This window comes from Etheostoma spectabile, chromosome 15, assembly GCF_008692095.1.
Source record: "Etheostoma spectabile isolate EspeVRDwgs_2016 chromosome 15, UIUC_Espe_1.0, whole genome shotgun sequence".
Lineage (NCBI taxonomy): Eukaryota > Metazoa > Chordata > Actinopteri > Perciformes > Percidae > Etheostoma > Etheostoma spectabile.
The window spans coordinates 11,101,336-11,118,501 of NC_045747.1; the positions used below are offsets into that span (position 1 = coordinate 11,101,336).

Consider the following 17,166-nt stretch of genomic DNA (forward strand, 5'->3'; position numbering starts at 1 on the left):
TGTGAGACTGCCTCAATTTTAGTTTCAATCACTATTAATATAATAAAAAGGTTGTCACTTGTATATGTATTATGCTATAACTCTCTATGTCTTGTTCAAGTTGGAAAATACAAAAACTGAGTGATTCACTTTCAGAAGTTCTAAAGGAGGGGATGTAGAGAAGTGCTTTTTAAAGAGGCAGTGTTTCCTTCCCAAGAAAACAAGCAAAGCCCTATTGGTGAGTGACCCTAACCAACTTGGCAGGTATCAGGCTAACATATGGCTTGAAACTCACATGGTATTCTGTCTTGTCGATGCCGATGAGGAAGAGCAACTCGGCGATGAAGAGGTTGATGCAGAGGTTCTTGTGGATGGTGTTGCGGTCAGTCTGCAGGCCCCGCAGGAAGCAGAAAGTGGAGATGCAGATGGCTAGACACACTAGGGAGATGACAATCCCCACCCAGGTGATCACAAACAGGATCAGTTCATGCATTCTCCCTTGGTACTGAGGTCCGGGTAGTTTCGCGTAATCAAAGATGGGGGGAGTTGAGAGTTTAGAGGGAATTGGGATAAAAACAGAGGGCAGAGAGACACAGATACACAGCAGAACCAGACAAATAGAGAGTGGAAAATACAGAACAAGACAGTGGAATGGGAGATAGATTGGAGAACAGTGGAAGGAAGAAACAAAAGGGGGATAGATAGACAGAACAGGGGGAGGGGAGGGGAGAGAAAAAGCAAAATTGCTTTATTTAATATTTGTAAATATATGCAAGCAGCTAAAGTGTAGAGACAAGAGACAAGATGTCCTGAAAAAAATACATGACATTCAAATTCATGTGGATGTCAGCTAGAAGTAGCAGGACATGAATTTGTAAGCATGTGCCTCTCTGAATGTCGGAGTGAACGAAGGAAAAGAGAAAATTCAAAACAAAGAGCTTGTCAGCCTTGAGAGGGTACATTAGTGTGCATGTGTGTGAGGGTGTGTGACTGAGAGTGAGCGAACACTAATGCTCGCACAGATGAACGTCTGCATAAATTACTTGGCTTCCATTTTAACCGCCTGTCTGCCACGCCCTTATTCACTTACATCGGGCTCGTGGTGAGCCATGAGCACGGCAAAGTTGGTGAGGTGGCTGCAGGAGCAGGTGGTGTGTGTGTTGTTGGTGTCCAGCAACTTGCAGCCCTGCGACGACCACTGGCCTGTCATGGAGCGCTCCGAGTAGTTCCAGAAGGAGCAATTTGGAGAGTAAAAATCATCCAACTGCGTCAAAAGAAAAACAAAGAGAAGGATGATGGAAAATGTTGAACTGAGTCTGTGTGTCAGAATGAAACTTAATGACATGATAGCGACTGAATTAGGCTACCTGTAGATGTTTGAGTGTGAAGACCACTGGCTCAATGAGAAACACCCTGCTGGACTCTTTGTTGATGGACGCAGCAATTACATGGGAGTTGACCGCCAGGCGCTTCTTATCGTGGCTTGGCCCATCCACTTCCATCTTCACTGTGGCGTTCTCAGTGGAGAGGAAGGATCCCAAGTTTTTATAAAGAATGAACACCACCTTGACTTGTCCTGCACATTGAGGGAGAGAAACACAGACAGATGAAGAGAAAATGAATGAAAGAGAGAGAACAAGAGCAAAAAGAAAAGGAATCGGAGGAAAAAAGGGAGTTGTATTAAAAGGGGGATGCAGACAAACCGATAAAGGGGGAAAAATACAGAAATGGGGGGAAAATATGGTAATGGAAGTGAGAGTGACGGAGATAGAGAGTAGTGAGTGACAGGGTGAGCGAGGGGGAGATAGAGAGGGAGAGTTAGTGAAGGTTAGAATGATGGTAAGGACCGTTTCATTTTGACTCGTGGAAGAGAGCGAGATTTAATGTGGAGGGCAATGGAACATTCATCCCTCAAGCATTCTCAGATCTCTTATTATTCCATATGAATATTTCATGTGCGTTTGTTTCAATCATTCTAATCTCGTTCCCACTGCAGAGCCGAGCGGAGACAGAAAACAGAGGTATGGGATGAAGGGCCATGGAGGGAGGAGGGGAACGATGGAGAGGGGGATGACGGAGGGGGGAGGGAGTGGGGGTAGGGGGGTTAGAAACAAGAGAGATGAGAGAGGGGGATAAGATGGCGAAGAGACGGAGCGAGAGAATGGAATGGGGAAGAGAGAAGAGAGGGAGTGCTGAGATTGCTCTGTCAGACTGGGGCCGATTGTAATCTACACGCCTCCCCAGCTATTCTATTAAGACTGCTGTTAAGAAACCATCAAGAAAAGAAATTGTCTCAGCACTTTTGTTAATCTGATTAGCCTATTATTATGAACCAATAACTTAGTCAACTGCATGCAGATTGTTTTAGGCTTGCATGTAAATGCAAATGGAAACATAAGAGTGCTCTATAGGACAGTACAATTTTTCAGGCCTCGGGGTGAAGATGGGATAGGGAAAGGGCTGCTGACCGTTACGACTGTACTGTTTGATAGTGGAAGCTGAAAGCTGGATGGTGCTGTCACTGGCATAGTTCTGTGGAAAGGACAAGTCCTGCAGGTCCATCTCCGTGTTCAGAACATGCACCTCGAGATCTGATGGTGGAAACACAGCACGCAACAACATTTTATGAAAACCTCTGTCAAAGATGTGAAAAAACACCCAAGAGAAAATTAGAGTCACAACCTGGAGGTGTAATTCCACAAACTGTGGTTCATCCATACATCCAGCATAATTAACACCATTAATACTGTTTTCCTACCAATGCTGGGCGCTCGGTCAGAAAAGCGATTCCCGTACATGTTGTTGGCCAGCAGGAAAGCTCCCTTTTCCAGGACATCCAGTAGCATGGTGGCAGTGTGGGCTTGCTCTGTGCTGTTCATGTCCTGCCACGACTCCAGGGCCTCGGGACGTAACAAGTTGTCCACTGTCTGCACTACCGCCTGGTGCATGAATGAAGTGAAGCATCCATTACTATTGCTGGGAACACTTTACAACAAGGTACACAAAATCCTAAGTAGCTAACAAGGAACGAATAAAAAACAAATCAGGAACTAACTAAGAAGCGTTTATACACAGTCACAGATATGATGTGAATATTTATTATAATGTATTTGCTCTGAATAATAATGTTTTTTTAATCTTTAAAATCTTTTTAGTATTCTTTCTCCTCCTTGTGTCATTTGAGACCTAATAGCTCCTTCTCACTTAATTTTATTAGCTTTTTCTCAGTTCACTAGGATTTTTGCTGTGCTTTACTTGAGGAGACACAAAAAATGTTAGTAATGGTAAGATAATCATGAAGTAAAGATGCATTCCAAGCCACTATTCTATTCTACTACCAATAAGGGGACACAAAATCACATGTCCCTAATAGTAGTAATGATTAGTTATTAGTTATGTTGCCATTTAGAACACAATATGGGAAGTAAATTAAGAAAAATTAATTTGAACAAAATTAATATGTAGATTCCCAGATATCTACGTTAGTAACTAATCATTAGACACTCTGGAGGAAATGCTATTGGCTATTAATTAACTATTCAGTAATTATAAGTTAGTTCTAGATTTGTTTATCACCCAGCCCTTGTTAATTACTCTTTTTTTGTACCATACTGATTGTTTAGTAAGACCATATAACGTGACTAATTTAAAGTACAAAGTCACCACGATTCACCTATAATTACTTAGAAACTCAACACTCCCGTGCACTACATTTATTACTGTGCTATGTCAGACATATTACCTTTCTATTTCACACTTACAATTCATTTAATGGCAATTTTGATGGTTGTATCAGCTATCCAATTTATTGGAGTAGCCTGCTTGATGAATCATGTAATTCTCATGCTCAGGCCTCTCAAAATGAAGGATTGACTGCTGTGTGGAATAAAGAGCAATGCTGTTAATAAAATGAATTTAGAATCAGATTGCAATCTATCTGCTACAAAAGAAAAAAGATGGAGAGTGTTTTTTGGTTCCTTCTTTGAACAGTACTGAGCTTCCAGTACAATGGTCAGTTACATACTACACAGCAGCCTTTAAATTCATCTTGCACCAACAGCGATGAGAAGATGTGGTGTTATATTACAGAATGCTGTAGACAGGTCAAGATACACAAAAGACTGTGTGCTGCAGAGCACCGCATTTCATCATTACAGAGAAGCATACACAAGGCTTTTTCATGATATTAGATTACAGCTTTCTCAGAACCAGAGATATTGCACAAATATTGGAAAAGAGCAAAAGGCTGTCGTAACACAAACTGTTGCCTTTCATACAGTGCTATCAACAAATTACATTTTCTCAGAGCCACAGATATTGTACCTTATTGTGAGATACAATGAGGCAAAGGCCAATATTATACACTTAGGCTCAATCACAGTCCAACAAAGCTAAGATTATGTCAAAGACAGATGATTTCCATATTAGCTGAACCCATATTTCAAAACACATGTAGACCAGGAGCAACTGAAAAACAAATCAGCTTTCACTGCTCTGGTAAATACTATACCAACACACAAAGTCTGCAAGGAGTTATCCCAACATACTTGGACTGCTCTTTGAAAAAAATTTCCCTATAAGTAAGGATTCCAAAGGCAATATAAATCATAATACAGCGCACTGAGCCAAAGGAATCTCATCCACAAACCTAGTCTACTCAAGGATTTATCTTCCCCCAGTTTTCTATGTCACAGAGTAGTCCTACTCCACAGGCATGTAAAGCAGGCAGATAAAAGAGAAAAGTTACCTGAATGTAGGCCCGACAGGTCCGCTCTCGCTTCTGGAGCTAGAAGGAAGAAAACAAAGCATGGAATTAAACAGCTAAACAAAAAAAAATGTAAATTAAAAACTCACTCGTCCTTGCATGTGCACTAGGGGGGAAAATTCACATTAACCTCGGCATCCTTTTCTAATGCCTGAATTAAATATAGGCACGAGTGTCGGTTTGTGTGTGTGTATGCGTGTGTTTACACTTTATTCTACCTTGTTGTAGTTTCGTGCAGCGGACTCCTTGTTTCCAGGCCTCAGGGCCTGAAGCTGGGCATCCAGTATGTCCAGCAGTTGCTCAATTAGTCGCACAGATGAGCTGACATCTCCAGCCTGGATCCGGCCCCGTGTGTGGTTCACTAGCTCTCCGGCTATGTTGGCAGCATTCTCGCCACTCTTTATCTGCATGTGAACACACACAAAGCATACATGTTTACATACAGTGAGCGTATAAGGGTTATACTGGTTTAATTGGTTGCATCATATTCAAAGCGGGTTAGTCTCAATACTAACAAAAAACTCCCTGTCTGGCAATCACATTCTTCCAGACCCCCTCAAAAAAAATGTATCTTTATTATCATCCCCTCATTGTAAACAAGGAGGGACCTTGTAGAATACATAGTGAACTTTTTGTTCTCCCTAGTGCTGTTTTACTTGCAAATCACACTCTTAGCAACCACTTTGCAATTGCAATTGATTTTTGCCAAAAGGAAAAGGTATAATGGATTCTTCCAACAATGTTACTTTTCATTGTGATTCTGCTTTTCCTTGCAGGCACATGAACACACTTAAAAAACCTTTAAGAAAGCTGATCAAGTGTAGGCATGTCTAAATAATCAGGGTTTTCTCCTGCAGAAAAGTAGCCGTGTAACCAGCTTTTATTTTTACATTTAAATGAACTGAAATCGGATTTCTGCCCAAATCGTGATTTATCAAATTACTACAGTGTATATAGAAACACAGTTTGTGTTACTATAATCCTTGTGCATCATCTAGAGACCATGATGTGAAGCTATTGCACAGGTACAATGCATTATGTGAGACTATGTTACAGAAATTGAAGTGGCAGAGTATTTTTTAAAGTGTGAGTCCCTAAGCCTGATTATTAAAAATGATATAACGTAGCTGTGATTAAAGTATATTACTGAAAAAATTAGTTAATTAAGTGTCAAGAGCAGATGCCTTGTAATGAAAGGGCAGTTAAAATAAGTCTGTATTTTAATCAGGCCAGCCTTGGAGATATGTTAATGTTTGTGTGGAGGTGGACAGGGAGGATGGATGGGGCAGTGGGGCAGAGGAAAGGGACAGACCCAAGGCCGGGGGGTACGGCTCTAGGTCTCACCTTCTGGGCCACCTGGTTGACCCACGGGGAGGTGCAGTTACTCAGGTCAGGACCCCGCGGGTTCCACATGACCTGCTCCACCAAGCACTGGAAAGAAGCTATGCCTGGAGACAAGCAGAGGGAGAGAAAACAGAGGAGGATAAAGTAATGGAGAGATAATAAGCATTAGGTGTCTGCAATTAAAAGGGAACGTGTGGAAAAGAGGGATGAGCACAAGAAGGGTGCTCAGCAAAGAAGTGTGATCTAATTTTTAAGAAAGACAGAATAAAATGAATGTTAAAAATATAACACTCAAATTGTTGGAAGATGATAGGGTAGAAGAAGGGAGGAGGTAGAGTAAAGAAATGGGTCAGACGTGGAAAAGGTTCAATAATCGAGTCTAGGGCAGTGAGAAAGTGAAAGAAGAGGAAGAAAACGGCATAGGCAGAAAAGGCTTTCATGCTCTAAAATGAACAATTTAAAGGAATACATGCAGCAACATTTACTGTGTTCACAGAGACACACACACACACACCAAAGACATCAAGTATGATACCTCATTGTCAAATAAAAACACCTAATGGGAAGCACCTTCCACCATCCCTCATATCCAGCTAGATTTTTCTAGTTACTTGGGTTCAGAGAAAGGACACCATACAGGGATAAAAGCAGAGAAGGGTCTACATGCCGCTGCTAACACAAATAACCAGTCACAAAGACAAGACAGAGAGAGAGAAAAAGACAGAGAGATAGAGGCAGAATGGCAGAGCAGGGATGACAGATACAATGCAACAACGCTTCACAGTTGTAGAAGGATCAGAGCAGATGTGGTGTTGCATTTCATACTCCCTTCTTCTCTATCTCACACAGATTTTTTTTTCTCCTCTTTCCTTCTTTTCTCTTTCCTCTCCTCCATCGACCACAGATTAGGTTTGTGAGCTCTGCCAAGACACGCCAATTAAGCAAGCTGCTAATTTAATGTTACTGCCGTTCACAGAGAGAACATACAGAAACAGCGAAAGCAGTTGAAGTGGGAGGGAGATGTCTTTTTTTGTCCTGTGACTAAAGAGAGCATTTTGATTGCTGCATGTTTCGAGGTATAGAAACCAGCATGAAGGGCGGTGTAGCCTGTGTTGTCTAGCCTTTCATTTCATTATTTGCCACTTTCAATCAGCTCTGTTTCTGTGGGAGAGGAGCCTTTCATTTGTGGAGGACGGGCTTTTATCTGCGAGTCCTCTGGGACTGTGCCTGCTGGTGGGACCAACGCCGGGACAGAAGAAGACAACAGTGGAAAAAAACAAGTGTGAGAGCACAAACATGCTGATCACTTGGGCACATGCTGAGAGATATATTGCACGCACAAACACCCACATGCATGGAGGACAAACCGCAGAGTACACTTCAACATAGAATGCCCATGTTTGTTTTGTGGAGTGGAAAAAATGCACATGCAGAAGTCCTCACCTAAAGAGCCTTTGGGACATGGGCGGTCTACTGTTTCTCCTCTCTGAGTGGAGGGCCACTGGACACCACGGACCAGCTTGGCCTCACAGACATGGGGCTCTGAGCCTTGAGGAGGGAGGGGTGACCGGCGGGTGACAGGCACAGTGGCTGTGATTGGTCGAAGATCAGGGTGCTTGTTGATGGAGCCGATTGGGTGAGAGGTGGGGGCCAGAGGCTTGGCGGTGGAGGGGCTGGCACTGGAGGTGAAGGGCCTGGCTGGAAGAGTGGTGGTCACTTGGGTGGTGGTGAGTGGGCCTGAAGTAACCCAACAGTAATACAGAGAGAACAGAAGAGTTAGAGGCTACAAAGGAGACCCAGAGTGATTGAGAGACATTTAGAGAGTTATAAAAAGATGTAAGGGATTTGTTAAAGAGCAGCAAAAGCCAACAGCAAAAGCAATAACACGAGATCAAGAGAGTGAAGGACACATGCATGTGAATTTAAGATGTCCCTCAGAAGTTGAGTTCAAAAGTTAGCCTGACAATAATTGGGGTGACAAAGACTTTTTTTGAGCCTCTCAAAGTGTGCTCTCCAGAGAGATGAGAGATGCAGGGGAGGAGATGGAGAGAATGCATCATCACAAGTCAGGGAGAAATAAATAATTGATCACATGTATCAGAGAAGTCACCATCACTAACAACCAAACCTAATGTGAAGATAAAAGCAACACTACAGAACTACAAAATCCTAACTGATCAAACGCAGAGGCAGCGCGCACAGTGTGAGTTGCGCCACCCGTGTGTCTCTGCCTCTACTCTCTCTGGGCCTAATTCAAGCTTTAGACAGGCCTTTTTGAGGCTCAAATATACAATACATCCAAAGCTCCCTCTCATTTTAATGCACTGCCAAAATGCAGTATGGTATTCTCATTTCATCCTCCCCCTTTACATTTCAGAATGACGTTTTCATTATCCAGGACACAGAGAAGTTGATATAAAGTCATACCTGAGATGCTGCTCTTTACTGTAACTATGGCTCAGCATGGAAATGCAATGATTTGATATCTGAGGCACCCAAATGTCAGATAAGAAACAATCACAAACACATTCTGCACATTCTCTGTTTTAAGTGTTTTCCTGCTCAAGCAAAAGGCATCATCTACCAAACCCTGTAGAATGTTCTTCTTCATAATTTCATGTTCTAATATTGCTCACTGTTTACAAGTCATGTAATGGCCTAGCTCCTAATTACATCTCAGTCCTGCTCACTGCTTACAAACTCTCCAGAACTCTCGGATCATCAGACACTGCTCTCCTAACTGTACCCATGATCAGTTACGGTAAAAAACTGTGAAGGTGCATACAGTCATTATGGGGCCACTCTCTTAAACACACTGCCTAAAACTTTCAAGATGTACCCCAACTGTGTTGTCTTGGGGATGACACATTTTGTCTTCTCTTAAATACAGTCTATATTTTGTTGATTAATTGTTTTGCGTGGAGCCATGGATATACTGTATAAAAAAATCTGGATAGCGTTGGAGGCACAGTTGCTCAGTAGCACATGAAGCTTCCTCTGCCTCGTACAAAATTAGCCGGATGATCAGTGCTGCTTCCACATTAAGGAGCCCATAGAGCAGGCGCACTAGAGACCTCCGCCGGCCGAGCTAGTTACTTCCGGTTTTGCGTTCAGCTAATTTGAATGGGGATTAAATGATTTAATCGTGCTGCTCTTTTAGACAAATATTATCAAACCAAATTGATCAAATTCTGATCAAGTCATTCAGCAGGGGTTGTGGCGTTTGAAAATAAATTGTCCACTGATTTACTGATGTCTCTATTGCCATGCACTGCAAATCTATGGGGTATAGTCTTTTTGGGCCCCGTGGCATCACATGACAGACCCGGAAGTTGCAATTCCACTGTGAGGCCACAATGTCAAATTGGCTTCAAAGCTTGGCACACTTCCTGGGGGCCTGTGTGAAGCACATTATACTTACAATGTATTAAATGTGCTACATAAATAAAGTTGACTTGAATGAGTATAAAATAAACATAAGAGGAACGCAGTCATTGCAAGTGCATAAAATATAATTTCAGAAACATTTATGCCATTTTGTAACCAAAGTTACTTGTAAAGTATAATCCTAATGTTTCTACTAATCTACTCTACTTTCCATTGTAGTTGGATGTTATTTTTTTACTTTGTATCATACTGTCCAACAGTAAATCTAAATTTAAAATATTTTATGAAAAAAATCAAAGTTAACATAATACCCAAGTATACGTATAATTGGAGAAACATTTGCACACTTTTAGTCTTCTACCAATTTACAAATGCAAAACTTTTCACAATTATAGACAAAAATCAAAATGTACTCTTCATACACTGTGTTTCTGAGTGCTTTCAGTGGGATCACTCCTTACCCGTAGTGGGGTCTGGTGGTCCGAACTCCAGCGGATAGCGCAGCACATTATAGTTGTTCCAGACATAAAGTTGGTTGTCTCGAGGGTTATAGTCCACAGAGGAAATATACTGATAGGGGTTGGGGAAAGCGATGTTAACAGGCTCCTCGCGGGCCCGGTTTGTATTATACCCATACATCACAAGGTCGCCCCCTGCTTCGCTGTCATCGTCCTGGTAGACGGACCGCACGGCGTAAAGCACACCACACGCCATGAAGGCGTTGGATGCCATCCTCTTGTCAAAGCTGGTATCCCAGGTGCCTTCAAAGCGCAAGGTGTAGGGGTTCACCTATGGGCAAGAAGGAAATGTTGACATTAGCCAAGGCTTTCTATATATATACATACATATATATATATATATATATATATATATTAATTAATTATGTATAAACAATCACAGTGGGAAGCTTGACGAGAAAGTTCAGTTTGGGGGGGAATTTACTTTTATTGATTCTCAGGTATAGAGTGCATAAAAGTAGTCAGATATCTAACAATGCTCATAGTATGCTCATTTTCAGGTTCATAATTGTATTTAGATGTTGTACCAGAATAAGTTTACCTGGTTTAATTTTAAAAAAACACCATATTGTTTTTGTACTGCACACTGCTGCAGCTCCTCTTTTCACCCTGTGCGTTGAGCTCCCTGTTTTAGCTACAGAGTGAGACATCTCACTTCTGTTCCATCTTTGTTGGGAGTTGCACATGTGCATTACCCAGGTAAGGACTACCAGCCAGTAAGAAGCAGAGTATAAGGGCCTGCCCTGCTAGCAGCTAGGCAAGCATTTTAACGTTTAAAGGACCTCATCCTAATTTATAGGCCAGCGCGGTCACAGAGGTCAGAGAGCCAGCTCCAGCTAGTGGTCCCCAAGATAAGACTTAAAACTCGGGGGGACAGGGCCTTTTCTGTGGTTGGACCTAAACTCTGGAACGCTCCGCCCCTCCATGTCCGAACAGCCCCAACAGTTGAGTGTTTTAAGTCTCGTCTAAAGACGCATTTTTATTCTTCTTTTAACTCTGTATGAGTTGTGTGGTCCTCTGATGTATCTTATTGTTTTACTGTATTTTAGTATTAATTCATTTTATCTTTTGTGTTTTTACAATATTTTATATTAATTGTTTTGTATGTTTGAGTTTTCTGTGCAGCACTTTGGTAACTTTATATTTGTAAAATGTGCTATAAAATTAAAGTGGATTGGATTGGATTGAACGTGTAACACACGTTTGTCACGGAAATAAAGGCTGAACTATAATAGAACTGTTTGGAGTAATTGGTGGACAGTACTTTCTCTGGAAGACGGAAGTAGTCCCTTTGGGGTGGACTTTGGGCTTTTTCACTTTCTAAACTTATAACATGCACAAAACATATATAACAAAATAAAGGAAAGGGGGAAAGCATAAAAAGCATCATATCAGCACTTTAATGAATAAAAGCAAGTCTACATTTATTCCTTGATATTCTTTTTTTTTAATTTCGGTGTGCAGTTTTATCAATTAACCGCGTTTATCATTAAGACATGTTTTGTTATGAAATTGATCATATTACCCATGTTTACATGAGCCCCCATTCAGCGCAAATAGTACTTCTGTACAATAATGTAAAGAATTTTAGCTAAAAAATTGATTAAACTCTTAGCTATAGCTTTGGAGAAGAGATACTTATTTGCCTTTATGCAAAGCGGCTTCTTCTCAGTATACCTTCAAACTGTATGCCGAGGCATAATAGAGACCTCCATGTGTTTGTTGCACTCTGACTAAGTAGGACAAATAATAAAACTCTATAGAACCCAAACAATTCCTTGATGATGTAAGTGACTGCTTCCTTATTTATTACTGTGTTGCTCCATTATTTTACACTCTCATAGCTCATGCAGGGTTTGATATTTTATGGATGGATGGTTTAACTTATACAGTTAGACAAACAATTTCCTGGTTAGGTCAAAGATAGTGATAATAAATGGGACACGTCTATCTGAACAAGACATTAATTCAGACTGTGTTTGTGTGGAAATTTGCTGGCTGATTGCAGTTTTGTTTGTTAAGAAACAAATAACCAACTGGTATTAAAACATGAATGTTCCAAAGTTTACAGTGATAGATCACATTTTGAGTTTGTCAGAAGGGTAAAGTAATGTGATGTATTTATACATTTATTGTGGTGCACCAACAAAACAAATCAAATATTTACCTTAAGATTAGTTTTTGGAAATGATGGGATTTGAAACTAGACTTGATTTTTGTGACTCTTTTTACGGGCCAACGACATTTGATTTGTCGGTGCACCTGTGTAATCTCAATAGTAAATAATCCATGTGTGACATATAACCTTTTGTCTGACTAGTCAGATGAAATTTTGATATAATCTACTCCTGCATTTATAAGCCACATCTCATCCCCCTCTGTGCAGCACTGTTCACCAACCTGGCTGACCACCAGTCGTCCATTGTTGGACTCAGTGGCGTAGATTACCCAGAGGCCGTTCTCATCCACAGCCAAGTCAATGTCCGATTTCCCTCCCCAGCGGTAGGGCGAGGTGTCATGGTAGTTGGCGTTTGTGACGATTGCCTCGCCGCTCTTGATGCGTGTTCGCAGGTCATACTTTACAATGTTTCGTGTGCGTTCTTTGTTGTAAAATACTGCACCATCGTACACTACAAACCCTGTGCCGTCAACTCTGTTGGGCAACCTGTTGAAAGAGAATCACATGAGTAGTGCAGAAATTCAGGAAAACAAGTCAATTCATCTACTCTGCATGACACAATCCTACAAGTTGGCCTCACTGTGAGCAAGCTGACACCACAGTTGGACCATTCTGCTATCACCGTCCACATCCACATCAAAAGCCAATAAATCAATACAGCAGCAGATGCTATTTGATCATCCAGGACAGTGGGAGGCGCCCTTACTTGTAGGTGGTTGTGGCTCGGTTCTGTTTGAAGTCTTCCCAGGAGGCATACTCATACAGCATGTCAGTACGATAGGGGGTCCAGGGCATGACGTAGAGACGGTCCCCAGACTGCAGCGGGTCCTTACACCACGCCCCTGCCTGATGCTCGGCCTCCTGCAGTAAGCTAGCCGGCTGAACCCGCAGCAGCGTCCCCGGACACACAAAGACTGGAGCAGGGGAGGTGTGTTGGAGCAAAAAAAGGAAAAAAGGAAAAGACAGAATGAAAACAAAGCATTGTAAAAATTGAAGAAAAAATGAAGATGGCAGGGGAGGGAGAGAGGAAATGGGGAAAGGCCAAAGGCCATGGAATAGGGAAAGGGAGAGAGACATGGAGGGGACGGAAGAAAGTAGATTAAAAATAAGTTGAGAAAAGGAGACAGAGTAGGAAGAAAATGGGTGGGAGGGGGGAAGTGGGGGGGTGAGGTGAGGTACAATATCAAATTTAAAATGAAGGAACATATAAAAGCTAATTTGTAGAACATCAGCATTGCGGTCGGAAAGCGTCTGGATATGATAAATGGGAGATTTCTGGCTGCTGCCATGGCTTAGATGTAGTCTCTAATCTAATTTATCTTGGCCTACTTTTTATTTGATTGTGCATTTTCTATTTCAAATGCCTCTGCTTCTCTGCTCTGCTACTGGGTGGTAAAACAGTAATTGTGCAGCTTGTTTTACAAGTACTCAAATTTGGTCTCAGTCAAGAGTAATGCCTCAAAGAAAAAAAGCATCCAAGGGGTAAAGATGTGAGGTTGGCCAGGCCTCCCCTTTCTCTTTAACTGAAACTTGACTTCACACACCCACACGCATACCGGACACACAAATATGTACAAATACCTATTACAATTCCTTTTCCAAACAGACATAGATGTACACACAAAAATACACAGGAACCATTACACACAATCTATATACAACAAACACACAGAAGATGTCTACTTTAGGTGGGTGGAGGTCATCCACTGTGGACTGGTGTAAATTGGCTGGCTTACGCAGTGTGTCCCTGCCTGACAGAGAGAGTTCCTTGGGACCAATGGGCATGTCAGGTGATCTATGAGGAAAGCTACTGGCATCCTCAACACTATGACATCACGAGGGTAACAGGGACAGAGAGAAAGAGAGAGAGAGAGAGAGAGAGAGAGAGAGAGAGAGAGAGAGAGAGAGAGAGAGAGAGAGAGAGAGTTGGAGGCACTACAAAATAAAACAGCTGAGGAGTCCCCACGTCTCCTCTGCCAGCTTATTTGTGTGGCTCTCTGGCTTGGGGTTGCAACAGAACCAGACACCTGCTGGTCACCTCATGATTGAACGCATCTCTGAACTAATTGGTCACTGCAGGGGCATTTGGACACAGATGACATACAACACGTAAAGCATGCACGTACGCACGCACGCACGCACGCACGCACGCGCGCACACACACACACACACACACACACACACAAAATCCCAATACACACCAGGATAACACACAACATGCATGCACACACTGCACAGTGACTGTTAGAGTGATGGATCAGTGTAGGCTCAAACTGTCTTGAATATTGCATGGAGTCAGAAGCAGGAGGAGAATCATAATGGCAAAATGAAGAAGCTTCAGGCTTTTGGAAATCAACTTTCTTTTTTTGCTGTCTGTCATGCTGCTGTTGTTGTTAGTGGCTGGTGATCTGTGGTGCTGGGCCACTTAGGAATTAGCCTGTTTTGTCTGAGGGGGTCCAACAGGGATTGAGACCGGCTGCCAAACAGGAATCTAATCAAGCTCAGGCATAAACAAACACTCCGAATACAAACTCTTCACAGGGAGGAGGCTTGTCATACTCCATTGTCAAACCAAAATGTTCCCTCGAAAGCAAGGGCGCCTGAGGTGTTTGCTTTGCAAATATGAACGTGGGTGACTGAAATATGCAAAATAATGTTCAGAGCAATGGTTAAATCTGTCTCTTTCAGACAGTTGAACAATAAATTTCTTGATTAACATCTATGCCAGCTCTCCCTCACACCACAATAAAATGGCATTTTTATCAATCTAGACACAGCATGAGTTGGCTGCAAATAAACGGAAGCTGTGCACCAAAGCATTTCAAATAAAGGCCGTAAAGGGTAGTGTATTATCAGAGCAGAAAGCTATAAAGTAAAAGAAAACTACCACTAAAAGTAGGACACTGCCTCAAAAGTACAATGCTACTGTAAATAGAGAAATAAACAGCATGCGGAAAGCAAAGCAGCGGCTCTGCATGTAGGTGACCCATAAACAAAGCCAGGAACACTCAGCTTCAAGGTAGAATAAAGGACAAAGAAACACAAGCATGCAAGCCTATTCTATACAGTTACAAAAAGGATGGCCAACCAAAGCAAAGTAGGTATTAATATGAATGCTAGAATCCATCTTATTTGTTGCCACAATACAGTGAAACTGATATGGGGCAGAAAAGCTTACATTTTATTCCTTATTTCAGAGCTTTAGAGGAAGAGGGTAATGTGCTGAGTCATGACTACCTTTATTATACAGGTAAGAGACAAGAATTCCCTACAATCTATCATGGTGCCAAAGTAGTTGTTGATTACAATCATTGCAATACAATTTACACTCACTACATTGTACCCACCACAGTGTCCCATCCCACCCCCCCGCCCCTCACTCAAAAATCCCTATATGAATCTCTTCATTATTACCTAACCTTCCAGCCCTGTCTTGAATTGGCAGCAGTGTGTGCTTTATTCGGCTCATCATCACAATAACACTGCAGAGCAGCATGGAATAACAGTCTGTCATCCTCTGCCTTCCTCCTCCACTTTTCTCTCTCTTCTCTCCTCTGGTGTACGAACCCTGCCGGCTGCCGATCAGCAAGCCTTGGTTTATTCTAATGAACCAGCCGTTGGGTGGCCCAGTGTCATAGGGCTCATCAGATTCCTCCAGGCTAAACCACCCACACAGCACACCACGTGCAAGCACACAACACAACCACACACACACACACACACACACACACACACACACACACACACACAGGCCAAACAAAAAACAGTGGCCACGCTTCACACCCTGCAAACCCTGCCTAGGGGGCTTCATTAACTCTGACCTGCGCTCCCCAACCTTCCTGTTTACCAGCTCTTTTTCTCTCTCCCGCTAACGGTGAAGGGGGTAGCAATGGGAAGTCAGAGCAGACAAACCCTAACAGTAGAGCCTATGGTACAAAAGGCTCTTATGACTATAGTATGAATGAGGTATTGGGCAATAGGCAATAGGCATTATGCATTAGGCGTACATCTTGAGATTAGGCATTATCCTATTCTGGCTAGAGCAGGTTAGCTGGAGTAAGAGCCATCTGGGATTATGTGAGATAGTTAGATTAATAGATTAATTCCTGTTTTGGGATGGATGGAAATCTTGCAGTCATGATTATCCCAGTGAAGTCTCCAGGCAGCTCAGACACAACAGTTTACCCTACAAACTGTCCAGATGGCTAATGAAACTTACCTTATCAGGGATTAAAACTCAGGCTGTAGCTATCATACTCTAGCATGCCAATTATTGCCACACATACAGGGAAATACTGCTGTAAGAATGGACTATTTATCTCTCTAATCCTTTTCCCTGGCACAGGTCAGCTGTTACTTGTCAATGTGAGGCTGCAGTATAAAATGATTAAAGTGCCTGTACTTTCCTGAAACTGACAGTAAATATCTCCCATTAGTGTCTTGCAGCAATTTGTGATCGACTGGTAACGCAAAATAAAGTGAGCGCTGACAGCTTTAGGCTAAATTTAGACTTTTCATTTTGGTTGTCTTGTGCAATCCATGGTGTTTTTATGGTTAATATGACAGCATCATGGTGATGGTTAATGTATGACTTTGAAGATCTAAACACCCCCTGCCAACGGTTGGCAGCTGTTTCAAAAGTGGCGTCCTCTTGATTGTTTGTGTTTTTGGTTGTTGTTTTTTGTTATAGGGATCTGAGGGCTCTGCTGGTCCAATCCTTTGCCCAGTTCACAGTCATGGCCTGTTAATAGAACTGACTGCTGAGAGCATGCTGTTCTAATTGAATCCCACACCTGTTACTGGCAGGTGCAGCACGCAGGCAGCAGGGGGCAGAATAGAGCACGGCATGCTATCCCGTGTCCATGCTGGACAGTTAATGGGCTTTAAGGGTTAGTGTGTGCATGAGAGTACAGTGGGTCTCCTGATGGTATGTTGATGTGGTGCATTCATGAGCCCATTAGTGTGTGTGTGTGTGTGTGTGTGTGTGTGTGTGT

General features: G+C 42.3%; 1 protein-coding gene across 3 annotated transcripts in view; it reads right to left on the reverse strand.

Annotated features, from left to right (window-relative positions):
* adgrl1a (adhesion G protein-coupled receptor L1a) overlaps positions 1-17,166 on the reverse strand; it is a 104,595-nt gene that overhangs the window by 14,580 nt on the left and 72,849 nt on the right. For all 3 annotated transcript variants that reach the window (XM_032538531.1, XM_032538530.1, XM_032538529.1), the window contains 12 exons: positions 12,879-13,086; positions 12,394-12,658; positions 9,937-10,264; positions 7,532-7,825; positions 6,089-6,192; positions 4,963-5,148; positions 4,727-4,765; positions 2,738-2,918; positions 2,448-2,570; positions 1,347-1,555; positions 1,070-1,243; positions 275-484 (listed from right to left, as the gene is read on the reverse strand). In XM_032538531.1, the coding sequence (XP_032394422.1) occupies positions 275-484; positions 1,070-1,243; positions 1,347-1,555; positions 2,448-2,570; positions 2,738-2,918; positions 4,727-4,765; positions 4,963-5,148; positions 6,089-6,192; positions 7,532-7,825; positions 9,937-10,264; positions 12,394-12,658; positions 12,879-13,086 (2,321 nt within the window). The remainder of the gene's footprint in view (positions 1-274; positions 485-1,069; positions 1,244-1,346; positions 1,556-2,447; positions 2,571-2,737; positions 2,919-4,726; positions 4,766-4,962; positions 5,149-6,088; positions 6,193-7,531; positions 7,826-9,936; positions 10,265-12,393; positions 12,659-12,878; positions 13,087-17,166) is intronic.